Source organism: Falco rusticolus, chromosome 1, assembly GCF_015220075.1.
Source record: "Falco rusticolus isolate bFalRus1 chromosome 1, bFalRus1.pri, whole genome shotgun sequence".
Classification (NCBI taxonomy): domain Eukaryota; kingdom Metazoa; phylum Chordata; class Aves; order Falconiformes; family Falconidae; genus Falco; species Falco rusticolus.
The window spans coordinates 15,233,271-15,259,729 of NC_051187.1; the positions used below are offsets into that span (position 1 = coordinate 15,233,271).

The 26,459-nt window shown below is 36.8% G+C and overlaps 1 protein-coding gene across 7 annotated transcripts in view; it reads left to right on the forward strand.

The window, feature by feature from the left end:
* Positions 1 to 26,459, forward strand: part of NF1 (neurofibromin 1) — a 103,043-nt gene that overhangs the window by 29,004 nt on the left and 47,580 nt on the right. For 4 of the 7 annotated variants that reach the window (XM_037411732.1, XM_037411773.1, XM_037411740.1 and 1 more), the window contains 21 exons: positions 288 to 411; positions 1,927 to 2,070; positions 2,764 to 3,010; positions 3,334 to 3,407; positions 3,512 to 3,595; positions 4,200 to 4,640; positions 5,022 to 5,161; positions 5,732 to 5,854; positions 6,317 to 6,400; positions 6,946 to 7,062; positions 7,653 to 7,834; positions 7,940 to 8,151; positions 8,781 to 8,942; positions 9,955 to 10,058; positions 10,962 to 11,097; positions 15,728 to 15,790; positions 17,755 to 17,913; positions 18,741 to 18,838; positions 18,985 to 19,131; positions 19,520 to 19,666; positions 20,037 to 20,147. In XM_037411732.1, coding sequence (XP_037267629.1) covers positions 288 to 411; positions 1,927 to 2,070; positions 2,764 to 3,010; positions 3,334 to 3,407; positions 3,512 to 3,595; positions 4,200 to 4,640; positions 5,022 to 5,161; positions 5,732 to 5,854; positions 6,317 to 6,400; positions 6,946 to 7,062; positions 7,653 to 7,834; positions 7,940 to 8,151; positions 8,781 to 8,942; positions 9,955 to 10,058; positions 10,962 to 11,097; positions 15,728 to 15,790; positions 17,755 to 17,913; positions 18,741 to 18,838; positions 18,985 to 19,131; positions 19,520 to 19,666; positions 20,037 to 20,147 — 3,099 coding nt within the window. The remainder of the gene's footprint in view (positions 1 to 287; positions 412 to 1,926; positions 2,071 to 2,763; positions 3,011 to 3,333; positions 3,408 to 3,511; positions 3,596 to 4,199; positions 4,641 to 5,021; positions 5,162 to 5,731; positions 5,855 to 6,316; positions 6,401 to 6,945; positions 7,063 to 7,652; positions 7,835 to 7,939; positions 8,152 to 8,780; positions 8,943 to 9,954; positions 10,059 to 10,961; positions 11,098 to 15,727; positions 15,791 to 17,754; positions 17,914 to 18,740; positions 18,839 to 18,984; positions 19,132 to 19,519; positions 19,667 to 20,036; positions 20,148 to 26,459) is intronic. The other 3 variants (XM_037411749.1, XM_037411766.1, XM_037411758.1) reach the window with 2 other exon arrangements.

Sequence of the window (26,459 nt, forward strand, 5' to 3'; positions counted from 1 at the left end):
GAGGACTTCTGAATCGACAGCCCTGGAGTCTGGACTTCTAACAAGTACCCAAATTGCTTAACTTCCTCTAGGGAACTAAAAAGGCCAGCTGGGCGGTGGGAAGGGTCAAAGGGGAGCTTGTCATTTAAAGTACACACCTATATTTTATCTATTATACATTTTAAAAGATGATGCTAGTATATGTGTAGGATATTAATGCTAATTGCCTATTTCTGTGTAAAATGTAGTAATATCTTCCAAAATGTTATTAGATTAGAAAGCTAATGCTGAATTTCATTTTGCTGCAGTTCACAAATGCTTTTTTATATCTGCAAGAAACTGACTAGTCATCAGATGCTCAGCAGTACAGAAATCCTCAAGTGGCTACGAGAGATTCTCATCTGTAGGAATAAATTTCTTCTAAAAAACAAAGTAAGTAAATGTTAACATCTATCTGTTAGATTCATTAAAATGAATTGCTCTGTTTTGTCACTCCCTTTGTTTACCGGGTCATTTTTATGATTGGAAGAGATTTAATAGCTACACCTACACTTTCTGTTTCCTGATTTCCTCTCTGCTAAGAGACAGTGCTTTGTGAGGCACCCTGGATTAGAGCTGTTAACCGAAGTTAGCTTTAGGATTTTTTTCCCTCTTACTTCAGCTACACAGGTTGTATTACTTGCCTGGAAAACGTATGTTTGGCAGAAACCTGGTACCTTATACTTATTTGTGTAATACAAAGGGGAATAGTCCACAAGGTGAGAAAAAGGGAAGGTTAGTAATGATAAAAATACTTCTTCATGGATGAAATTTTTCTTTCTGGATCTCATGTTCATGTCAGTCCTAGAATTCTGACTTGCTTCTTTCCAATAATCTCAAGGGACTTTTTCCGAGCCAAACGTACATTGTAATGCTATACTTGCTAGAATTAAAACCAGACTTGCTATGTTACTTTTTGAATTAAAGATCTGCGAGAAGAAGTGAAGGGTTTCTGTTTTTTCTATCTGACCTGAAAGTAGATATGCTAACATGAGAAGAATACTGTCTTAGGTGTAGTATATAGCATGCTTTAAAAGTCCTCTTTCAGGAGAAGGATTTTTTCAAGTGACTTTTTTTCTTTCCTTTTCAACTGTGGTAGCTCTGTTACTGGTGGACATTATTTTTTATCTGTGTTGATGCCAAGTCATAGGCTTTTTCCTTTGGTATCACCAGTTTAATACATATTTGTAAAATACAATCTCGCGTATTACAGCTGAAGTCCTTGGGCATTCTGGCTTTTTATGAATTCAGGAAGACTTTTACATTTGGCCTCTAAGTGGAAATCAGCTGTCCTTCAAATAGAGAGCATGCTTAATATCATCGTTCTCCTTCCATTTAATAATTAATTAGTTGTTTTAAAAAATCTATTTCCTCTTAGTGCTTAGAGGATGTTCAGTAATATCAGGATCAGAAAAAGATAATAGAGCTGTGCTTCATACTTTCAGTTCCTGTTTTTCTGATCAATTATAAAATATATAGAATAAAATGTACAGTACCCCTGAGTTTGGCTTCTTTAGACTTAATTACAACTAAATTATAATTATGTTAGTGTGCATCCTGTGGAGTAAAACCAAGAAGCTTATGGTGCTTTCAGGAGGCTCTGAGGAAGCGAGGAAGAGACATCATTTTATGCTTACTTCAATCAGAGGCTCCAAGGAAGGGAGGAAAAGGCATCATTATGTGCTTGCCTCAAGGTGATTTTTTTTAAAGATGACTGTGGAGAAATTTCTTAAGGGGAAATACCATTCTAAGATACCATTAGTATGGGAAACTTTATAAAGCTGTGAGAGCAGCAGTGTGAAATGTACTATGTAGATGCTGAAGAGCTTTTTACCTTCCTGAAATCTATCCTTTTTACCCTTTTTTAAAAAAAAGTTGACTTCTTACTTTCCTTTGCTCTCTTTATAGCAATCAGATAGGAGTTCCTGCCATTTTCTCTTCCTCTATGATGTTTCTGGAGGTGGAACTAGTCAAATTTCTCTCGACCATGAAGAAATGATACGCTGTACTCCAGGAGCTACCCTCAGGAAAGGGAAAGGGAATTCTTCCATTGTAAGTAATACATGATAATAATTCTTAACGCTTGGGGAGGAAAACCTGTGTGTGAGTAGAAATTAAATTACTTTGAAAGTAATTTAAAAAAAATGAAAATAATTATTTCTGAGGAGGAAAAGACATCTGTATCCTGCAGTGATGTATGCATCTGATATGCTGGTTAATAATGATGTTTCAGACTAACACCTCTTTCAAGTTAAAATGTTGGTGAATATTTTTTTTCCTTAGGATTGCACATAGCATCCCTACATGTTAGTCTTGTTAATAAATCTGAAATCTCAGTTTTTAAAGTATTGCATGTAGTTTGAATGTACTCTGATGGATCATAAATTCAAGTGTTTTACTAAGGTATACCCTTTGACAGACAAGTTTCTCAAGCCTAGCTGTACTATGAGTTCTAGCTGCAGGAAAAAACCAAAGACAATATTTAGAACATCTTTGATGAGCCAAAAGTTCTATTTTGTTTTTTAATATACACTTTTCCAGTATCAATAAAATTTTCCTAAGTACATGGTTATCCTTGTGAAAGGAGCAGGTTCTTAGCCACCGTTTGTGCAACAGCATGTAAGAGCTCTAATCTTGTCTAGAATAAAAGCAGTTTTAAAGAACAATTTGGATAAGGCTGAATTTTAATAAAGTTGCCATATTCATAAGCAATATTACCAAATTCTGAATTCCCTGTTTCCAAAGGAAAGTGCGGCAGGATGCAGTGGAACACCAATTTGCCGCCAAGCCCAAACAAAATTGGAAGTCGCCTTATACATGTTTTTGTGGAGCCCAGATATTGAGGCAGTCCTTGTTGCAATGTCTTGTTTCCGTCACCTCTGTGAGGAAGCAGATATCAGATGTGGAGTAGATGAAGTCTCAGTGCATAATTTTTTGCCAAACTACAATACTTTCATGGAGTTTGCATCTGTTAGCAATATGATGTCAACAGGTAAGAATCATGAATAATCCTTCCTACCTGTATAGTAAGACTGTTATTTGCATTTGAGTTCATTAAACAGTTTGAGATTCTTTATACGATTTACTTCTGCTTTCACTGGAATATCTTAATCATTGAATTAATTGTTAGAAAGTGCAGGGAATTTGGGTGCTTAAGTTCATGAAGATTTTAAAGTGTAACAAGAATAATCCTTTTCCTAAACACTTTAAGGGGATATGTTGCTCTGTTAATTTAATAATTACTTTCAAAGATCTCTTATTTGATGTAGGCAGGTTTTCAAAAAACTTGACTAACTGTTCTTTGCCCTTTTATAGGGAGAGCAGCTCTTCAGAAAAGAGTGATGGCATTACTAAGACGCATTGAACATCCAACTGCGGGCAACACAGAGGTAAACTGAATTTATATACTCTTTGCATGCATATTTTTTTGAAAACAGAAAATACTGTTGCTACAAGTAGTTCTGAAGTTAAATCTTGGTATGTTTTATTTTAGGCCTGGGAGGATACACATGCAAAATGGGAACAAGCTACCAAACTAATCCTTAACTATCCAAAGACCAAAATGGAAGATGGGCAGGTGACTATGAATTTTTCCATAGGTTCAACCCTTCAGAAATTTAAAATAACTATTTAAGCTTATTTATTTTAAGGAATTGAATTCTAATCTAGGAAATCAGTTTTGTAGGCAGACTTATGCTCCATGAAAATATTCCAGAAAAATAATGGTAATCAGTTGTCCCCACTATGCTTACTAAGAGACCAAGAAGTAGTTTCACTTGAATTGCTGTAAGGAAGATGGAGGTTGAGCTTAAAAACTTAAAAGAAATTGAAAACAAAATAGTGAGAACTCTGGAGCACTACCACAGAAATTATGAAATCCTATTTACTGAAAATTTTTAAACAAGCTGCTGGCTGTCATGGTTTAAATACGCTTTACCCTGGTGCAGAGCAGGGAACTGACTAGGCCTTCAGTCCTTTTTAGCCGTTTTCAGCTTCTCTAAAAACAGTGCCTCTATAATTTTCTGTTCATAGTATCACTAAGTATAAAAGGTGAATCTTAGAAAATTCTTGAGACTGGAATTGTAAATGGTGGGATGTGTTACAGAATACTTTAAAATTCTGACTCTGTCCATTAGTTATGTTTAATTGAAGAGGTTTCATCTTCAGCCATTCTTTTTCAGGTTACTGAAAGCCTTCATAAGACAATTGTTAAGAGGCGAATGTCGCATGTTAGTGGGGGAGGCTCCATAGACTTATCTGACACAGATTCTCTTCAAGAGTGGATCAACATGACGGGATTCTTATGTGCCCTTGGAGGAGTGTGCCTGCAGCATCGTAGCAACGCAGGGTTAGCAACCTACAGCCCACCTATGGGCCCTGTCAATGAGCGTAAGGGCTCCATGATATCGATGGTGTCCACGGAGGGAAATGCAGAGACTCCTGTTAGCAAATTTATTGATCGATTATTGACTCTGATGGTCTGTAACCATGAGAAAGTGGGACTTCAGATACGGACTAATATTAAAGATCTGGTGGGTTTGGAGTTGAGTCCAGCACTTTATCCAATGCTGTTTAACAAATTGAAGAATACCATCAGCAAGTTTTTTGATTCTCAAGGACAGGTAAAGTGGTGATATATTCGTTCACATTTGGGTCTTAATAAAAAGCATCTGTCTTGTCTTTCATGTAGGTAATTGAAATTGATAGCTGTTCATGTTTTGTACAAAAGATCCTGCAAACATTGTGGTTGTATGTTGCAGCATGCATTAATAATAATTGTATTTAACATCAGGTAATTGAAAGCATTCTTGAATTCTTAAGTGAACTCCGAGTACAGAATCTGTGAAAATGCTCTCAGAATAGTTATGGCTGGTAGTATAGACATAGCTAATCTTAACATATATTGGATTCAAATTTTTTTTAAATGCTGCAGTATATTTGATGAATACCCTTTCTTTGGTTTTGTGTGTGAAGAATTAAGATCAACAATTTTCTTCCTGTAGGTTTTGCTCACTGAGACCAACACACAATTTGTAGAGCAAACCATTGCTATAATGAAGAATTTGCTTGACAATCATACAGAAGGGAGCTCAGAACATCTTGGACAAGCTAGTATTGAGACAATGATGCTAAATCTGGTTAGGTAAGAAATCCTGTTGACCTTCCTATACTAAGTAATACATTTAAGAAGTGAGGTAGGGCCTTCTGGTTTATATCTTTTCTGCTTGCATCTGTGGAGAAGCAACAGCTGATTTTCTGATCGTCTCTCACATGGTTCTGACAGCTTCAGTAATCATGGAGATAATTTATACTGTAGCATAAAATACTTTGACAGAGGGTGACCTTATTGTTTTTTTAAAGAACTAGCCGTTCCATAGTTTAGCCCCATTCTTGTAAGCATTCCTGCTTTCTTTTCTAGACAATGATGTTTGTGTTTAAAAACCAGCTGAAGGGCAGATTTCTGTTCAGTTTTATACTACTAGAAATCTTTTTTAGCCAGAAGAAAATCAGTACTGGTCTTCAGCTGCTATAAGGGCAGCCTTACTTGGGGTGGGAGGGGAGAAGGTAGCCCACTTGCTAACCCATTACACAAGTCTGCTGGGTGCCAATGTGTAGGTTCCAGCATAGAGCTGAAAAGATTTGTCAAGTGTGTGGGCTTTGTAGTGTGGAGTAGCATGAAGTCTTTAATTAATCTTTTTGCTTTTTTGTTAAGGTATGTGCGTGTCCTTGGAAATTTGGTACATGCAATTCAAATAAAAACTAAGCTTTGTCAGTTAGTAGAAGTAATGATGGAAAGGAGAGATGACCTTTCATTTTGCCAAGAAATGAAATTTAGGTAAGTATATAACTGTTAGAATAGTGTAATGTGGATAAGTGTAATTTCATTTGGTTATATGTTTAAAAAAATCAAAACCTGTCTCTCACCAGTATTCCTGGTATAGGAATAGTACTCCATCTTTGTCTTCAGAATAATTTAGAGCCTGGTGCTGCATTTAAAATTTTATTTTAGTTGTGGAGATACTTAAACACATGTAAAAATTTTGTGTGATAGAGACCAGGGTATTACTTGGTATACTAAGGTTAGTTCAGTTCATCTTCAGTGTGTGTAGTGTTTCAAATAGTTCTTACTCTGAATTTGTAATAACTAAGAATGATGCCAGCAGTAGTAAGTGTGTTTGAAGGAAGGGCTATTTAAAAAAAAAACAAAACCAAAAAACAACAAAAACAACAAAAAACCCAAACAAACCCACAACCCAAAAAACCCCCAAAGCTAAAGCAATGTATCTATATGTAATAGGAACAAAATGGTGGAATATTTGACAGACTGGGTTATGGGAACATCTAATCAAGCAACAGATGAGGATGTGAAATGTCTGACAAGGTAAGAAAGAATACTCTTAAGCTGTTTCTAAAGTTGCTAACAGGTTTCCAGGTGGTGTTTGAGATCCACAGATGACCTGGCTTGACTGGACTCCCTTTAGCAGTAGTAATTTAAGGAAAAGACAAAAATTGAAATATAAATTTTATGTTAAATTTATTTATATATATATAAAAATATTTATTGCATAGTCTTAACTAATATTTACTGGACCTATGTCTTCATGTGATGCATTCTGAAGAAGAAAATCATCAAACATTATAGTGTTGAATTTATGCTTTACTGGGTTTTTATGACAGATTTGGTTTGCAGTTGTTGTCCTTAGGAGATATATTGCTTGACCCTGTACCACAAAATGTAATAGCTATTTTCCTGATGGACAGAACTTTACTAGAGTAACTTTTTTTTTTTCAGTAATGACTCTTTTCACCTGCATTTAGATACATAAGGAAAAGAAGGGACTTGGTACTGGATGGGAAAATTATCAAGCAGAAGGAGAGACTAATTCTACTGAACTGATTCACAGCTTCTTAAAATTTAATTTTCAGAGATTTGGACCAAGCAAGTATGGAAGCAGTGGTCTCTCTTCTTGCTGGACTTCCACTACAGCCTGAAGAAGGAGATGGTGTTGAGTTGATGGAAGCAAAATCTCAGTTATTTCTTAAGTAAATAGTGGCTTTTAACTATTTTTCTATACAATGACAAGTAGATGCACCATATGACTTTTATTACAAACTATGTTTGTTTTTTTCTTCTAGCAGAAATAATTTTATTAATCTAAACAGGAATTGCTACTTATATATTCTATGTCACACATCTTTGCCCCCTAGGTTTATGGATGCATTTTCATTTAAAAAACAATTACAAATTTGGCTTTGTTTCTGCTTAATGCAGATGTATGCATAATTCATGGGAGGGATTAGCTTGCTTTGGTATTATGTTTTTATCCATGAAACTTAATTTCTTTCATGACATCTGTTTGTAAAGATATGCTTGGGAAATTCACTGCTTGGTTTGAAAAAAACCACGTACACTTTTTAGGGCAGTGTCTTCTGGTCGTTACAACATGTGTGGAAGTTTGGGCTATGCTACAAGAAAGATTACTTGGGGCAGTTCAGAGATTTTTTTTTTATTTTTTTTTTTGCGGGGGGCGGGGGGAGGCTTATTGTCTATTTGCTACTGTATGCAAATAGTTTCAGACAGTTGCCTTTGTAGAATCTGTTTTACTTATCCAAGTCTCTTTCTTTTTCTTAAGATACTTCACACTGTTTATGAACCTTCTGAATGACTGTAGTGAAGTTGAAGACGAAAGTGCACAAACAGGTGGCAGGAAACGTGGAATGTCTCGAAGACTAGCTTCACTACGGCACTGCACTGTTCTTGCTATGTCAAATTTGCTCAATGCAAATGTGGACAGTGGTCTAATGCACTCAATAGGTAAAGTAGCTAGAGATAACTGTGCATAAATGAATACATAATGAAGACATTGGTATTTAATTTATTTTAACATCTTCCTTAGTAGTTCTGGGTTTTTTTAATCAGGCTTGGGCTATCATAAAGACCTCCAAACAAGAGCTACGTTTATGGAAGTCCTCACCAAAATTCTGCAGCAGGGAACAGAATTTGATACGTTAGCAGAAACAGTGCTAGCAGATCGGTTTGAGAGATTGGTGGAGTTGGTTACAATGATGGGTGATCAGGGGGAGCTTCCTATTGCTATGGCTTTAGCCAATGTGGTGCCTTGTTCTCAGTGGGTAAGTTGATTCATGCATTTTATTTCCTACATTTTTTTACAGTATTAAGACTTGAAATAAAACAAACATTAAGGGTCTAACAACAATCTGCTACAGAGAAATATGACCTACTGTTCATGATAGCTAGCCTTTCTTAGTATATTCTTGAAAAGCGTACTGAGTCTTAATTGTCAGAGATCTTGATTTTAAACTGCGTTTTTATAGTAAATTTTTAGTTAATGTCTAGGAATAATTTCATATACAGTTATTTTAATAAATACATCTGTTTGAGATGGTTTATTTATTACAGATTGTGTGTGCTGTAATGCAGACAAACAGAACTGTATTTGCTGCTCTAGAATTTAGCAAGATGAATTGGGCTTTGTTATACAGAATAACTGCTTATCTATCTGGACTAACCATTATGAGTTTGTATGACTGGATACCCTGAGGCAGATTTTTAGACAAGCAGTAGCATAGGAAAGATTTGAAGAGAGACTGTGTGTGCTTAATTTTATACTTACATGGAAGACTCCATAGCAAATGTAAGACATTAGTACAAACTGCTTGGTATGTTTTTTGTAATTCTTTTTCTCATACTTGCTTTAACTCACTGCTAGTCAGATTAACATTTCATTGCTTCTTTTAAGGATGAGCTAGCTCGTGTCCTGGTCACGCTCTTTGATTCCCGGCACTTGCTCTACCAGCTACTCTGGAATATGTTTTCAAAGGAAGTTGAACTAGCAGATTCCATGCAGACACTCTTCCGAGGAAACAGCTTAGCCAGTAAAATAATGACTTTCTGTTTTAAGGTATATTATCTAATTTTTCTCTCTAAATAACAGGAAAAGTTTATGAATGTAAAAATACCAACTACCAATCTATGGTATTAAGCACTTCAGTAACTGGATTAGATGAAAATAGTACAGAGTTGCCTTTGGGTCTCTGCTTAAGTTAGTCTCGGCTCTCAACATCAGTTATGTTCAGGGACTTCTGCTTTTAACATTTTAACGTTTGATAAACTAAATCTTGGAGGTCTCATATGTTCAGGCCCAGCTAAAAAATAAAAATCCTCCTGGAACTAACCTTCTGCCAAAACCTCATGACTCAGTCAGGCTTAAGTTTGCGATTAGTCCTCTTGAAAGTTTCCAAGACAGTAAATGTTTCGTCTTGCCTACTCTATGTATTCTGCATTGTAAGGAAGAAAACTGGTTGCAGAAACAAAAACATTTGCGATTTGTAGTTTTCAACAAAGATTACTAGTTATTTAGGACACATAACTTACTTGATACAAACATCTGAACATTTGTAAAAGTTTTAGTTATCTTAAAGTCCTTTCCTAAGTAATCTTGAGTCATAGTGGGGTCTTTAAACTTCTGACTAGTTTAGTTATAAAAGTGATTTAGGGGCCAGTACCAGTTTGAAGACTGTTCCTGATTTTATTTAAAAATATAAAGGCAATTTAAAAACGGGAGACAAAGTCTGAGGTCTTGTTTATGCTTCCATTTCAGTTTAAAAAGCTATGTGCAGAGATCAAGTGTTGAGTCAGTGTGCTCTAAGAAAGAATCCCATCTGGTTATTGTTGTTATTAGAGAGTGACCTATGGTTTTCTCTAAATTGGAAGTGAATTAAAATGCTTGCAGAAATTGATTACAGTTATGTTTCAGAAGTGAGACTATAATGAAGAAACACAAATTTCGCAGAAATCTGGCTTACACAAAAACAAATCAAATGTTTTCAGGCTTTTGTAACACAGAATTTTGGAGCATTCCTGTGAATGGCTATGTCAATGTGGCCATCTGTTCTGATTTTCTTTCTACATAGGTATATGGTGCCACATATTTGCAGAAGCTTTTGGAACCTTTATTAAGGACTGTGATCACATCCTCTGAGTGGCAGCATGTTAGCTTTGAGGTGGATCCAACAAGGTTTGAGATTCAAAGGCGGGGAACAAACGTATTTATTTGTGATCGATTCACAGTCATAAATAGGATTCCTTTTTCATTGTGGCAAATATTTTTCTCTTACTTTCATACTTTTCCACTCCTCACTTTACTAGACACATTAATTGTATCTGCAATCCTTATACCCAGGGAGAATTGTACGGAGCTGTCCCAACACAGCGAGATGAGTTTTGTTGCATGTCCTCTTAAGCCCTGAGAGAGTAAGGAAGGCAGAGAGCTCTTGCAGGACCTCTTCTCCTACTTGCTGCTTCATACTTTTATGTAGGCCACTAATGTGGGGATTTCCAGTAGTACCAGAAAGCATCTGCTTTAGGTCATTGAATTAATTACAGAAGTAAGACAGAATGAGTGCATGTTGTGTGTGTAATTTTTTTTAAATTTAATTTCTCTTACATCACTACTTGTGATTTACATCACGACTTGGATTTAGTAGCTGTTGCTCTGTTGCTTTGAATTATCTCTAACTCTTAGAAAAACTTTTAAGTATTTGTCTCTTAAGTAGCTTACAAAAAGATAGACCTTCTCGTTTGTAGTTTAACTGTCAAATATCTGTGTCTACCTCCAAAATTCCTTTCATAGAAACTGTCATCAAACTGATAATGCAGTTCTCAGTTGGAATTATGTATGTGTCTTTGGCAAGGTGTGAGAGAATCCCACTTACAGCTGTCTGTTTATTACAGTGTTTTAAAATAAGTTGTATTTGTAACTTCTGTAGTTTAAAATATCGATGGAAACTTTTGTGTAAAAGATCATAACTATTTCCTTAAGATCGCTATTTACCCTGACAAGTAGGATTACTCCAAACGTATAAGTACAGCTAGTATCATTTATTTGATTGCTGGTCATACATTTATGGGTTTGTTTCAGGCTGGAGCCTACAGAAAGTCTTGAAGAGAACCAGCGGAGTCTTTTGCAAATGACAGAAAAATTTTTTCATGCAATCATTAATTCTTCTTCGGAGTTCCCACCACAACTTCGCAGTGTGTGCCATTGTTTATACCAGGTATGCCTGCAGTGGTTGCCTGCCCCTAAACTTTGGGTTGTAATTCTAGCAGTTTGGAGCTTGATCCTGTAGTGGGTGCATAGTGGGCATTTCTTAAAGACTGTTTTCAGATATTTGTTAAACAACAGGAATCTGAATGTAGGGACTGAATGGTGTTTTACGACTTGGGTTGGCAATCAGGAGATGACTAAACATCATTTTTTTTTTAATAAAGGAGTTGAATTACAGCTAAGAACTCAGACCTAATAAGGCAGCAATAATCTCTGCTTTAGCACCTCTATGGGAGACTAAAGATTAACTAGGGAGGTAATGGTTATACTTGCTTTTATCAGTTCACTGTGGGACTTCTATAAGGAAGGCAGTAAAAGGGGAAAATAAATAATAAAATCACTGCTGGGTTGAGAGAACACAAAACTTTTGAATATAGAAACAGTGTACTTTACTTTTTATACAGGATTAATTAAATCAGAAATATAGTGAATTATGTAAAAGTCTGTCTTAAAGATCATGTCTTTGATAAACCTTAACTTTGTGAATAAAATAGTTACTTGTACAGTTACTGACTCTAGGTAGGTGTTTTCTGCATAAAAATAGAGGCAATTTCTTCAAGAGCATTTCTCTCTGAAGTAAATTTTTACACAAATTGTCTATGAAATATGTTATTCAGTTTTTTGTTCCAGGAATGTTATGTAGTTGCCCATTACAGGTGAGCATAATCTTATGCTTTCTACTTTTGGTAGAAAAGCAGGGTAAAGATGCTCGTAAGAAAGAACTTTAAGGTATTCAGTGGGACCATGGTAGTTGCAAGTCCTAAATTTTAGAAACTGTGGATTGATGCCGAGTATAATGGAAAGTAATAGTCAATAGCATTTTATATGCCTGTCTTTGGTAGAGAATTGTTTGTGGTTATTTGTGCTTCTCTAAAGAAGGTCATTTGTGGGTGAGGTTGAAATACTGCATCATTCAGGCTTTATTCTGATCACACTCGGTGTCATGTCTCATAATCACATTCTGAAAGCAGGAGTCTCTGAAATCAGGCTGCCAGGCAGCACGGTAAAGCAAGCTGTTGTTACCTTTACTGGGAAGGAGGCCCGCTGGCATACGATTTGGTAAATGGCATTAGCCTTGTGGCTGGGACACTCAAGGTGCTCTGTACTCCTGAGGGTAGGTTCTTGTTTTTGAGAGGGAGAATGACAACAGGAATGCATTTTGGTCTATGAAGTAAAATACTGTCCACCTGCTACAGGCACCATGCTCTGATGGAGGTGCTGTTGCCTGCCAGAGGCCTGGAGCATGTTACTGTATGCAAAGCGCTGCTGTACTTCTAAGTGGCTGACCAAATATTTGCGAACACGGAGTATTGAGAAATTTAGCAGGTCAAAAGGAGGGAGAGAACCTAGAAGAGACAGATAAATGCATTTATAGAGCTCTTTTAATGAGGCAAGTTACAGAGACTGACTTCTGTTTGTGGCTAAAACTTGAGTGCTTTCAAATGAGCCTTGGAAAGTTACCAAGCTGGGACCACCTCTTCTTGCTTGTTTCTGGTACCATTTATAAATGATGCTTAAAGAGAAAAAGCCTTCCTGAGCAGTACATTGCCCTCTGTAGAGTAAGTTCTACTGTAGTGGACCTTTCCTGGCTGCCTGCTGTTGAAGTACCTGCACTCCCCAGCCTCCATCCCCGTTTCCTGCTCTCTCCCATTTCTGCTGCTCTCTGCAGTGGCTCAGCAGCAGCTTGCTGTAGGTTTACAGGTCTCTCTCTTGCTCTTTGTGTGTTTCTGATGGATTTAGCTGCTGCTAAGAACTCCAGTGGGGCATATTCCTGCTGCTCTCCAGACTCATAGGAAATACAGTTTCCAGTCCTGTTGGAGGACTGTCACAGAAGAGCTGTGCATGGCAGAATATTTGAGCTGTGGTCTGGAATAACTGCTTTTGGCCTTTCAACCAAGGAGTCTGTATCTCGGGTCCAAAGTGGAGCAAGGAAAACAGATTTTTCCGAGCTGTGGAAGCTAACTATGAGTTATAAAATTCTACACAGTGTAGTCTAGTCATTTTTACAGTGAATGCAACTGCTGCAATTCTCAGAACTTGGAAGTGAGCAGCAGTGAATTGTGTGTCTGTTGTGGATGACTTGTGGATCTTGGGTTGCTATTGTGGGCTGTTGGAATGGACTAGGTGTGCAAGTGATGTGCCTTTCTGCTATAACAACTTGTATAAATGGCTTCTAAAGTTGTCAGGTTCTCTTTCTGACAGTGGTTGTATTCAGGTTGAGGGGGGGGGCGGTGATCTGGGTCTTTTTTTTTTTTTCTTCTTTTTTTTTTTCCCATTTGTTTAAATTGGGAAATGAAGGGACAGGTTGGTTTCCTTCAAGTTCAAATGGCCACAGTCTCACAGATGTTGGCGGGGAGCATGTTTGAGTGTTACTGAAAATGTCAAACACAATTGTTGCTTTTGTTGTTTGATGTTATGTTGTCCCACATCTCTTCCCTAGAATTGCTTTAATATGCTGTTACTAGGATGTATCAGATTTATTTCAATTTCAGTGATATGTTGCTAGGAATTATTACTATGCAGACCATTTTGAATTCCTACATGAAATGGAATTACTAAAATGCACTCACCAGTGGACACTGCCAGAGATCCTTCTGTGGAAGCATATCAAGTCTTTTGGCTTTATTCTTGCCTTTACTTTTTTTTGGTAAGAAGGGGTAGTTTGTTCCTGAAAGACATGATTTACTGGCAAATATACAAGTGGTATTAACTGATACTCGGTGTCAACATTTACTACAGAAACTCTTTCTAGTAACACCTATGTTTGTGTACAGATGTTTGGCTCATCAGAAATAGTGTAATAATTATTCTGTACTTTCAAATTCCAGAGAGTTTTGAAGAGTCTGGCCTTTATCTGAAAGAAAGTACAATTAAAATCTGAATGGTTTGGGTTATTAATCCATTTTTATCATAAGAACCAAATAGGTGATTTTTATAAGGTAACTTCATTTTCTATATAAGTGAGTATGTTCCATCCCAAGCAATAGTGTAAAAGAGACGGAATTTTGCAGTGTATTTTTATGCTTAGAGTTTTAAAGTATGTGTGTGAAAAATACTCATTAGATGTATTCTGTAAATGAATTCTAGCTGATTTTATTCCATGTAGCAACATTATGGAAATGGTGCATTTAGTTGGATATTGGGGTCTGTGCCGTCTGAGGTTTCTGTTACTGGAACAGAGCCCTGGGAAAAGTTTTCATTTGGAAACAACATATAACTAGTTACTGTGAGAGATTCACCCGTGCTCATTTTCAGGTAATGTATGTTTAGGAGTGTTACGTGCTCACGAACAAGGGTGATCAATGTGACTCATGTAAAGAATTTCTGCTGGCTATTTCATAAAAAACACACAAACATACATGATTTTTTCTTAATAGAGAGGTATGGAAATTTTACTTGCTTTAAATGCAATACCCTGATGAGTAGAGTATGTATATGACTGCTTCGGAAGTGAAGTGTAGAAATTGCACAGAAATTTGGCAGAGGCACCATTGGTTAAATATTAATAGGTCCTGCACAAATTTGGACTATTTAAATTTAGCTTGGGTAGCAGAATAGCTTTTACTGACTGTTTTGGGTTTTGTTTTGGTGGTTGTGTTTTGGTTTGGTTTATTTTTTTTCTCTTTCTCTGTTGCATTTGTAAGTTTTAGAAATTCTCTTCCAGTTCCAGTCTGTTGTGATACTCTAAAGATGATCTGAACTGTTGGTGCATGCTTGCTCTCAAACCGCTACATACTGCCAGCTTTCTGTTGATACAGCTCCAGGTGTTGCTCTCAGTAGGGCTTCTTGGTGGTGCTGATTCGCTGTTACAGCTGACACGAAGGACATAGGATTGAGCTCCAAGACCAAAATGTACCCTGTGCCGGGGGGCAGTGCACCAGGCTGATGTGTGATAGCTTTCCTCAGATCCTGGTGGGAAATACACGAGAATGGGATGCTTTTTGGTGGGTCCCTGTGCATTTAAATGAACTGCAGAAATAAGCACAATCAAGTCAGATATCTTGATTTGGAAATCGATAATAAGTTAAGGTAGACCCGCTGGCATTTTCTTCCTTTCTCCACAGAGTGTTTTATGGCAGTGTGTAGTTATCAAAGTAGTAATAACCGTGATGATTCACAGATCTAAGTAAATTGAAGGACACACAGAGAAACATTGGGAAGATTTAAAACTCTAAATTTATTTTAAAAGTAATGTCTTTCAAAGGGATAACGCTTTGCTATTTTTACTATTAAAATTATTTGGGGATGGTGAAATACATTTGAAAGCTGAATATACCATTTAATGCCCAATATTGTGTATCATGAGCACATTAATGTGGTTTGACTTTTAATCTAGCCAGAAATAGTAGAAATGATTGAAACGCAACATTTGCTTGTTTTGAATTTAGTGCTTTGTAAATAAGATGTAATAAAATCGTGGAATAAAAACTCCATCATCAGTCTTTAGTTTATATATTTCATTTTCTGTTGGTTATGTTTGTTACATTTTACTGTGTAATTTTATGTACAAGTCAACATTGGTTTTTGTTGCTGTATGTAGTTGGTGCTGTGACTTGTTTGTGCTCATCTCTGTTCTGTAGGCAACTTGCCACTCTCTACTGAATAAAGCTACCGTAAAAGAAAAAAAGGAAAACAAAAAATCAGTAAGTTTGGAGACCTTTTTATTAGCCATTTCTTTCAAAGCACAACAGAAATCTTTTGCTGTTTGTTCAAAACATCTTCATTTCAGTCTATTTGACCTCACTGTAAAATCATTCTACTAATTCTGGCACAAAATAGCTTTCATTTCAATTAACACTGGAATTAAGTTACATTTAAAATATTCTCTGTGTGCCTATTTGAGTAAACAAAAGACATTTTTAACATTACTGCTTAGTAATTAATACTCTGATTCTTCTACCCTTGCTGCCATCTTCAAATTAAAAAAATATGTGGAAGGAAAATATTTTCTTTGATTTTGGGGAAAATCCTGAGTCTGTTTAGCTGTTTTAACACTCTGGCAGATAACTTGACTTCAGCTTGCATTCTGGGAGAAGAACAATATTTATATATATATATATATAGATATATGGGTAACAAAAGTGGCTACTATGACTTGTTTCTGATATCTTTTGTTTGTCTTCTAAGTGATAAAATTTAGCACTTGTATTTACTCAGAAAAGCAGATTTCCCATTTTAAATAACTTGCTGTGTTTAAGAGTTTAGATATGTAGATTGTGATAGAGTGGTGTCATTAAAAGTTAAAGGTTTATCCTTTTCTTTGACAGTTACCTCAAAATAAAAAGTTTGAATAAAACAGAGGCAGAATGGAAAATTACTTTTATTATAAAAAAATACTTTTATTTATTTTTTTGCTGTAACTAAACAGAATAGTAATTGTGTTTAAATGCAAAATCCGTGTGTAAAGTAGTATTTTACAAGAAAATATTATCAGTAATTGCATCACAAGGTAACTGAATGAAATTATTACTGAACCAAAGTGATTCTCTATATATTATGTATGTACTAATGGCTTTTATCTGTTTTAAGAAGCATGATTTGAGATGGCACTAGTTGTTTTGAAGTATTTCAGTAAAATGGGGTTTGTTTGGTTTTTATTTATTTTAAACAATACGATTTAAAACACAAAGCTTGCTGTGTGTCTACCTTTATTCTGTGAAAAGGTAGAATGTGACTTGCTTTGAATCAAAGTTTTTACTCATAAGAAAATATAGATACTGATTCTTTATAGAACCATATGTAGCATATTTAAGAATTTTTATTTCAAAGTCAAATGAAAGATATCTAGAGAATAGACTATATTCTTAGTAATACATAGTTGATTTCCTAAAAAGAAAAGAGATTTCTTTTTTGTTACAACATTTTCAGAAAAGCTTTTTTTTTTCCTCTAGATAACAACGAACAATATTCTAAATCTATAGTTCTCCTAGCAAATTCCTGCTAAGTGATTTTGGACAGTGTATGTATAGGCAGAGAAGTACACTGGCCACTCAGCTCTGGCTCATTCTGTCTTTCCTCCTTTGGCAAATCTGTGGAGATGTGATGGTTCTGAAGAGTATTTCCTCAAATATCTCCTTCCCAAAAATGTAATTACTCCTGAAACTTTACAGCATAAGTCTTACTGCTGGAGAGGCTCTTGTGATCAATAGTGAACTTATAAATACACAGATAAAAGACCTGCTAATTTAAAAAGAATTACCTGTATTTGATGGGAAGACTTTGCACACCTGAGTACGAACATAGAGCACTTGTCTCCTTTACTGTCAGTGGCAGAGTCCTGGAATTAAGTGGTCAGTAACTCTGAAACACCTTCTTCTCTTTGTCCAGTAGCTATTGTAGCAATTTCACCCTAGCAAGAAAGTTTGTACGAAGGCTGAAGAAAAGCAAGCTAGTGTCTGATCGCCCCCTTGCCCCTTACTTGTTTCCCCTCTTTCCTGACTGTCTTATGATGCAAGACCTGTCAAGGCAAGAAAGTCCTACTCAAATGTATTGAGCTTGATTGCTATGGAAAGAATGCTTAAAGTTGGATTACCATGCAAGGCTTTTCTCAGCTTGCTTTCCCTTTTCTTTAATGCAAAAATATTCTTTATAATTCTCAACTTCATAGGTTGTTAGTCAGCGATTTCCTCAGAACAGCATTGGAGCGGTTGGAAGTGCAATGTTCCTTCGGTTCATCAATCCTGCGATTGTCTCCCCTTACGAGGCAGGGATTTTAGATAAGAAGCCTCCACCAAGAATTGAAAGGGGATTGAAACTGATGTCAAAGGTGAATCAATAAATATTTTTATTAGGCTGTATTATATGTTCTACCTAATTATCTAATGTTCTACTAGTTCTGTTCTTTGTAGTTTTTTGTAGCGACCATCATGTTTATTTGAAGTGCAGTTTCTGTAGTATATTTATACATCATGATGTTAATGTCACAGCTCACAGCAATGTAAGTATGGGGAGCAGTCTGTACAAAAAAAAAAAACCAAACACCGCTTTGCCAAAATTATGTATAAGCTAACTGGATGCCTTCTGCCTTTTCACTTGAGCTTCTAGCCTTACTTGAAAACAAAGAAAGAAACCAATGCCGCTTTGAGCACGGTGAGAATAATGGCAGCCAGATACTGATTAAAGTTATACTAGCACTAAAGTAGTGTTTTTCCCAATCTTTAATCTCATTTAGTGCTGTTTCCTGTAAAAAATAAAAAAAGTTCAGTGATGACATGTAAATTCTGTGGTCTGTGCATTTTAAATGTTGAGAACTTACAGCTTTCTTGAAATAGGCATATGCTATTGCTTTTACATGTCTGTATGATTTCCAGAAGTAGTGGTTAACATCTATTAATCGGTGGTTTTGAAAGATGATACATTTTCCTGGTCTAAACCTGAATAAAGTTTATGAATAAGGGAAGTTGTTTTCTAGTATGTGAAAGAAAATACTGGGAAAATGAACATATTTTGAATTAGTTGGCTTGTTGGCCTTTTTTTTTTTTCTTGAAGTTTCACAAGTTAAAATGAGTGTTCCTGAAAGTAAAGTTACCATGACTACCATAACAGTTAGTACATTGAACTTTTATGTGTCTTTACCATCTTTTTATTATTTAGATACTTCAGAGTATTGCCAACCATGTCCTGTTTACAAAAGAAGAACATATGCGGCCTTTTAATGATTTTGTAAAAAGCAATTTTGATGCAGCACGAAGGTAGGCCCTTTGGAAACTTGCACAGAGAGTCTGTGTCATGCGTAAAGAGTAAGCGGAGAATTTTCTTAAAGCCTTTTAATTTACATTGAGTCTACTTGGCAGATTTCCCTGACACGCTTGTGGTTGTTCCTGATTTTGAACTCTAGGTTTTTCCTTGATATTGCATCCGATTGCCCAGCTAGTGACACTGTCAATCACAGCCTGTCCTTCATCAGCGATGGCAATGTACTTGCTTTGCACCGGTTGCTGTGGAACAATCAGGAGAAAATTGGCCAGTACCTTTCCAGCAACAGGTAAGACTTGCTGTGTAGAAGGGAGTTGCTCATGGGAAATGAATTTTTGGAAATACCTTCAGATGTTTTTGTTATTATTACTGAGAAGAGGATGATGGCTGAAAAATCTTATGTTTAGAAACTTTTGTCTTATTGACAAGCAGTTATTGGGAACATGCCTAACGTCTTTGCCCACTTTACTGCCAACGTTTTGTGCAAATGCATAGTTGCCTCATCTTGTGTAAAAATGGTTCTGTGTGTAACAAACATTTTTCTTATTTCTTTGTTGAGTACTTTTTTTAATTTTAAAAAAGCAAATCCAACTTGTTCAAGGTAAGGAAGGATAGTGGGCACAAAAAATGGGAATTCCTGAGTAAAGAAGGACTTTTAAGTAGTATGCTGTTTCTAGGGACCACAAAGCTGTTGGAAGACGACCTTTTGACAAGATGGCTACTCTTCTTGCTTATCTTGGTCCTCCTGAGCACAAACCTGTGGCAGATACCCATTGGTCCAGTTTAAATCTCACTAGTTCCAAATTTGAAGAATTTATGACAAGGTAATGAGGTTATTGGGGAGGGGACACATCGTGGGTTTCTAGACTTGAGCATGTAAGGCAGTATAAGTAGTTATTAAGACTCTAGATTATGTTTTGAAGGGGAGTTAAAAATGCTAGGTTTACATATACTATTAAGGTTTCTGGAGTTAAAAAAGCTAGGTTTACATATACTATTAAGGTTTCTGAGTAGATTTTAATTTCAAAAACTAAATTGAGAATGGGAGATGGCAGTAACATTCATGATTTAAAAAGATTCAAGGTTGTGGGCACTTTTGTTTAAAGATCCAAATAAAGAGGGCTTGGGATTTAAAAAAAAATTTTTTTTTGAAAGACAGTTGTGAAAAGTTGATGTCAATGTACTGCTTTCTAGGCATCAGGTACATGAAAAAGAGGAGTTCAAAGCACTGAAAACATTAAATATTTTCTACCAAGCTGGGACATCAAAAGCTGGCAATCCTGTTTTCTACTACATTGCTCGGCGGTAAGTAAACTTTCACCTTCTCTGTCTGAAGCAAACTTAAAATAAGGAGTATCAAGTGTATGTAAGAAAGGGACACCGACTTTGTAACAAATAAGAATCAGAAAATAGTTTATCTGATTTTGGTGCCAGTATTTTTTTAATTGAGTTTTTCCCTAAATCAGAACTGTCAATAGTTTTTCCACCCAGGAGTACGCGACTATCTGTGGAAAAATACCTAAAACTTGAAGTACATTTAGTTAATTTTTCACTGTCTCAATTAAACTACATCTAGACCACATTACTGTTAACCCATCAGGAATTTTAGAATCTTCATTTTTTGAAGTGTGAAATGAATAACAAGCTAAAACATGGGATAAAGTTTCTGAAAATGGTCCCTGTATCCCATTTGAAAAAATAATGCAAGTTTCACACATAGCCAAGACCATAACGTTGCTTCAGTTTCACTGTTATGTGCTAAATGACAATAATACTATGTTTTCTGGAAATGATTGATATCTGTGGAAATAATAACTAATTAAACTAATAAGCAGATGTTGACGTGTGAACTTTGCAAAAGGCTGTGTTTATACAATAAGGCAAAATTCTGAAAGTTTGAAGTCTTCCCTACTCTGGAAGGTAGTCATTCGTAACAGCGAGTAACATATGCTGCGGTATTGAAGAATTTGGGAAGAATATCCCAAAATCAGTATTGGCCAGTTTGTGGTCAAATAAATCACAATTCTCTCTGTAGAACAAAACCAAACCAAAACAGCAACAAAAAAATTTAAATAAACTAGTTTTATTTAAATTAATGTGTGTGCAGTGGTAAAGCTGCAGCTAGAGTAAGAATAATTGAACCTTGGTATTTCAGTCTAGTTACTAAGTAACTGCACTATAAAATGCATAGAGGACGGCATGTTCAGAGCAGTTTCCATAGTAATTACACTCATTACTAAAAGTCGTTCTTAGTCCTTTCATGAAAAGGAAAATCAATGTGCTCCCAAGCGAGTGCGATCAAAGACAGATAAGATTAGAGCTGTTGTACCTCGTCTGTGTGCTGTGGTGGTGGTGCCTTTGGTAACAGCATCGCTGGTGAGGCCTTGGCTGGCGGCAGCAGGGCTGCAGGTTTTGGCACCGGTGGGGCGCGTGGTGGTGCTGCCGAGGTCCACAAAGTGCTTACCAGCACTGGTAGTGGTAGCGAGAGTCCTGACGTCAGCGTGGTGCTTATGGATGCTGGCAAATCCTGAACAGATGTTTGCGGTCGGATTATTGCCGATGCGTTTTGTGCTGGTGGGGCTCTTGGTTTTGCTTCTGCTGCCTTTGCCAGTGTGGCTTTTGCTGGCGCTGCTGCTGGCAGCTGGATTCATGCTGCTGGAGCTGCCTGTGGCACCGGTGCTGGTAGAGTTTGTGTGGTTGCTTTGGCTCTTCCTGGTGCGTCTGTTGCTGGTGGGGTGCTTGTTTGTGATGCCAGTGGGGTGGCTGCTGCATCAGTGAGGTGCTTGCTTGTGGTACCCTTGCTGCTGACATGCTTATCTGTGGCATGGTTAGGAATGGTTGTGGTCCCTGGGGAGCTCTTGCTTGAGCCGCTTGTTGGGCTGAGGCTGGGAGGAGCCTTTGGTGGTACTGGTGCTGCTGTCCGGTGGGCTCCCTGCTGGTAGTGGCACTGCTACTCACGGTGCCAATGGTGGCAGGTTTGTTGATGGTACCAATTCCAGCGAAAAGTATTGTGATCTGAGGAGACGCCGTCAGTGGGGAACCTTTGGCAGACTCTCTGAGTTCATCTAAGAACATGAAAACAAGCAGAGGAAACCAATTCCTTAGCAGTATCTTCTGTTTGTATTCAACAACTTAATAGTCAAGGCACATTTGCAAAAAAGCATTCTTCAAATTTAAGTATTTCTAATTAAAATCATACCCAACAGACATGTAAGACTTCTCAATTAGTTAAAATTTTAGATCCTTAATTTGATTAATTTTCATAGTTTTTCATTGTTTTCAGTAGTGCTTTTTACTCTGTAGATTGAGTTACAGACTTTCCTAGAAAATCTGTGCTTTGTTACACTGTGTGACTTTTGTAATTTCCCCTCAAAAAATTTCAAATAAGGAACAATTTTAATCATCGGAAGATTTTACCGTTTTACCACTGGATAATAAAATTAACTTATTCCAAATTCAGATTGGAGGCTAAAATAATGAGGAATCATTGAAGAACCTTTCCAAATGTAACCTCTAACTTTGTAGTTGAATTCTGCTACTTAAATATCGTTTCCTAGCCAGGATGCAATTAGAGATCCAACAAATGAATGTATTTGTTCACATTTCTTTTATTATGTTTTAGATTTTCAGAGCAACAAACAAACAAAGCTTCTGTTCAATATCAATGTGGAAGGTAAAATAAATTTCAAAACTGTTCCTTCTTCTGGAATTTTGTACAGACATGCCAAAGAGTTTTTTTCATGCTTTTTAAAAAAAATAAACACAAAACACTTTCTTTCAAGCTGGTAATGTAGGGAGAAAACACATTCTCTTAAATTTTGTTGCTGTGAAAGACCTCAAATGCTTGCTTTGCTGCTAGGTGTTAGACTACTTGTGTATGGCGGTCCAAAGATGGAAGAGAAAAGAAAGCATAGTATGGCTGGTAGCATTTGGAAATAGCATTTGTGTGAATGAGAGCAAAGTGCCCATGCTTTTTGTCAGTTCTTTGAATTGGTAAGCTCACACTAGTCAAAGGAATACTAAATAACACAAAGTCTCATTACATAGAAGTAGGTAAGAGAACAAAATTTATCTGAACTTTTTTCCAGTGATTTATAGCTCTGAAATAGAATCTCTATGAGAGAACATTTATCTAAGCCAGCCTGTAGCTTCCCTTCCCTTTTACTTGGGAAATTGCCTTCCCTTCTCTTCAGCCCTTTTCTGCATTTTCCACACCCTTGACTCTTTGAATGGAGTGGAAGAAAACAAGATGAGTAGTGCCACTTCTGTCCTAATTTTCTGTCTTCAAAAGCTGTACAGCGTTACTCTGCCCTCTTCAAGGTCTCTGAGTCGCCTTTGAGCCTACTGTGTTGGCTGAAGTGTGCCTTTATAAAATCTTGCATGAAGCTTGTTTGCAATATATGTGGCCAGATAAGTATCTAACAGTAATTAACTAATATTAAATTAGTTTACTTGTACGTATCTTTCACATTTTATAACAAAATGGTTGAGAAGAGGGATGGCTTCTGGAAATTTTCCTTCTGAAATATTTGCGATAGCTCTTGAAACAAAACCAAAACAATTTTGTGTTCAGTGAAATGTGTCTGCATAGCCTGCATCTAATGCTGTTTTCTGCTTTTGAGATACATTGAACAGCATGTGACTGGCAGAGTGACTGCTGGGGTATCTGAATGTTCTGTGTAATTCTGTACGAGTAATAGATTTATTGAATCTTAAGTTTGAGCATTGCATTTATGCTAGGCAGTAGAAAAAGCTTGAGTGGTGCCTTTAAGATTCAAAGGGAATACGGAGTTGATGGTAAAGTGAGTGTATACAGTGCTGAAACTGAAATTAGTTTGCCTGTCTTTCATTTGTTTGTAAGTTCAGTTTTTCTTAGACATTCCTGGCACTAAATCTGTACACAAAGTTTCAAAAGTTTAACCAAGGGCACATTTTTAAATGCTGTATTGTGTAGGGGACTAACTCATGGTGAACACTTAAAATTGCATACCCTTAGAGAATAATTTTTGATGAAGTTGATTTCTGCATGGGTTTAAAAAAGGATGCATACTCATGGACAGCATGTATCAGCTTAAATGTTTTTTAAAAAGCATGCTGATTGTTTTAGACGACAACTTTATGCAGTTGAATGTCAGTTGATTTTTTGAAGAATATATAATGTATTATGCTCAGACCCCTTCTAAACTAGTTGTATTGCTGTCCTGAAAAAAGACTGATCGTGAAAATTCAGGAATAAAAATGGATTTTTGGAAACTCCGTTTTTTCCCATTTGTGCTCATTTGCTGTTGTAATGGAGTAAGGGTGAAAGCTTGTCAGACTGCTGTAAATTTGATCACCTGGAGTCATTTTATCTGCCCGCTGCCACCTTTGTTTCCCTTCTTCCCCTCATTCTCTTTAAGATTAAAAAAAGAGGTAGAATACATGCTTTCAGGAATACTTCAACTTTGTAAGACACCTCATCCTTTTCTAAGGCAAATGGGATTGTGGTTTTCCCCTCGCATCTGTCATGAGTTAATCTGAACATACAACAGCAAAAATACTAACACATTAATAAGTGCTGTTGTATCCCTGTGTAGTTAATTTTAGCGTAAGTGAGCCTGTTTAAATGAGCTGCCTTCTCCCTTTCTTCAGTGGGGTGTGTAGTAGACACAAGTGGCTATTTGAAGGGAACCTGGAATGCTGGATAGCCTGATGTGGGTAGGAGGATGGTATTTCAGTGTCTGCTTCAGTAAGTGGGGTATCTTTTGCAGGCTCAGCAGAAGGATTTAGTTGCAGTTTAATGAGAAAAGGGATGCTGACTAGTTCCCTTCAGCAGTAAACTGGTGTTTTGCACTCTGGTCTGGATTGATTGCCTTTGTAAACCCCTCAGACAGCAGCGCTGGGAAGCCTTATGGGAGAGGATTATTTGAAGCGTCTGTGCTAAAGTGGACTTCAGATGCTCTACGCAAAAGGTGTTCAGCATCGAAGGTGCCACAGCTCCTGTAAAGGAGGATTTTGCTGTGGTTGGGCTGGGGGAGGGCAGTGTGATCAGAGGCACACGCATGTGCTCCTGCTTGGAATGGAGCTACCCGTTGAGGAGCCTGCAGGGCTGGCTGGCAGAAAGGGGTATCCCCTGGGGAAGCCTGTGCGCTTTATTCCCTTTTTTATTAATTTTAAGCAAGGTCCCAGATGTTTAAGCCCTTTCCATACTCAAAATTAGAAGAAGAGGTAGTCTTGTGAATCCTCTTTAAAAAATTCTGTGTTCACTTGCAATGTTTTTTCTCCTCCATTTTTTTCCCCCATTAGACACCATCTTATTTCATGTCAAGTAGAATAAAATGCCTGCATTGGTAATCCTGCCCTGTTTAGACAAGAAATTAGGTGTACAAATGCCAAGAATGATAACCCATCTTTAAAAGGTTTACTGTGTCTGGCAGTGACCCAAGGCATCCTTATGTATTCTGTGAAGACTTGACATGCAGTGTTTTCTTCATTTGTGGAGCAAGAAATGCTTATTTCATCTGTAAAGAATGAATTTCTGGAAGTAAATTGATACAAAAGTGTGCAACGTGTTCTAGGCCTAGATCAAGTACCCACCCTTTTCTGAAAAGCATCAAAATAAAATTATCCTTAGCTGGCTAACTTAATAGCAGCGTGGTATCTGTGAGGATGTTAGCAGGTATAGAGGTTATGACTTACTAATGAGTTCATGTGGAAGCGATCTCAGCAAAAAATGTTGTTGTTTAAATGCTACAAACTACCTCAGTATTTTGAGCTGGGGCCTACAAACTGTTTATATATAAAATCTGTCATAATGAAAATGCTAGTGGTTATTGTGTGCTTATTTCAGTATTTAAAACTTCGATATTCTACTGTTAGCTGGTCCAAGATGCAGTGGTATTTTAAGTGTGCTATTAGAATGTTGGTGAGTAGAAAGAGAGCAAGTACTGGTGCGTGTTTATACAGCCTTTTGGAGAGGTGGTGTCCATAGAGAGTCATCCTGTCCCTTCAGCACTGTGTGCTTTCCATCTGTGCAGCAGAGTACCTGAAAAAGGAGGTGGAAGAGAGCTTAAGCCTTAAGTAGTTGCTCAAAATTCTGTCTTGTTTACTGAGAATGAGATAGATTAAAGTTAACATATAATATCTGTGGAAGATAGCTATATGTATTTTTTGGGACTACATATGGTTAGGAAATAGATAATTCTCACACAATCAAACACTGATATTGGCAGAAGGGCTGAGGAATTGATTAGGCACTCTGGAACTTGATCATACATATCCAAGAATCCATATGAAGCTGGTGACATGTTTACAATAATATATAATCTGCCATAGAAATAGGATACAGTATCATTCACTTTTCAGTGTATCTACTGCTTGCCATGAGTGAAGCATACTGTAAGCCAAAAGAACAGTGATAATATCTGTTCATTGTGGGGCTGAACTCCGCAGAACATCTAATCAAGTGCAGGTGAATCTGCTTTTCATAATTATGTTTAATGGCTGTTGATGAGAACTCTGAGATTTTATGACTGATACCTTATGCCTTTTACTTGCAAATAATTCAGCTTTTTCTGCTTGCTTCCTTATCTGAGAAGGTATGTGATCATTAGCATTGTTAAATACTGATTGTGATTT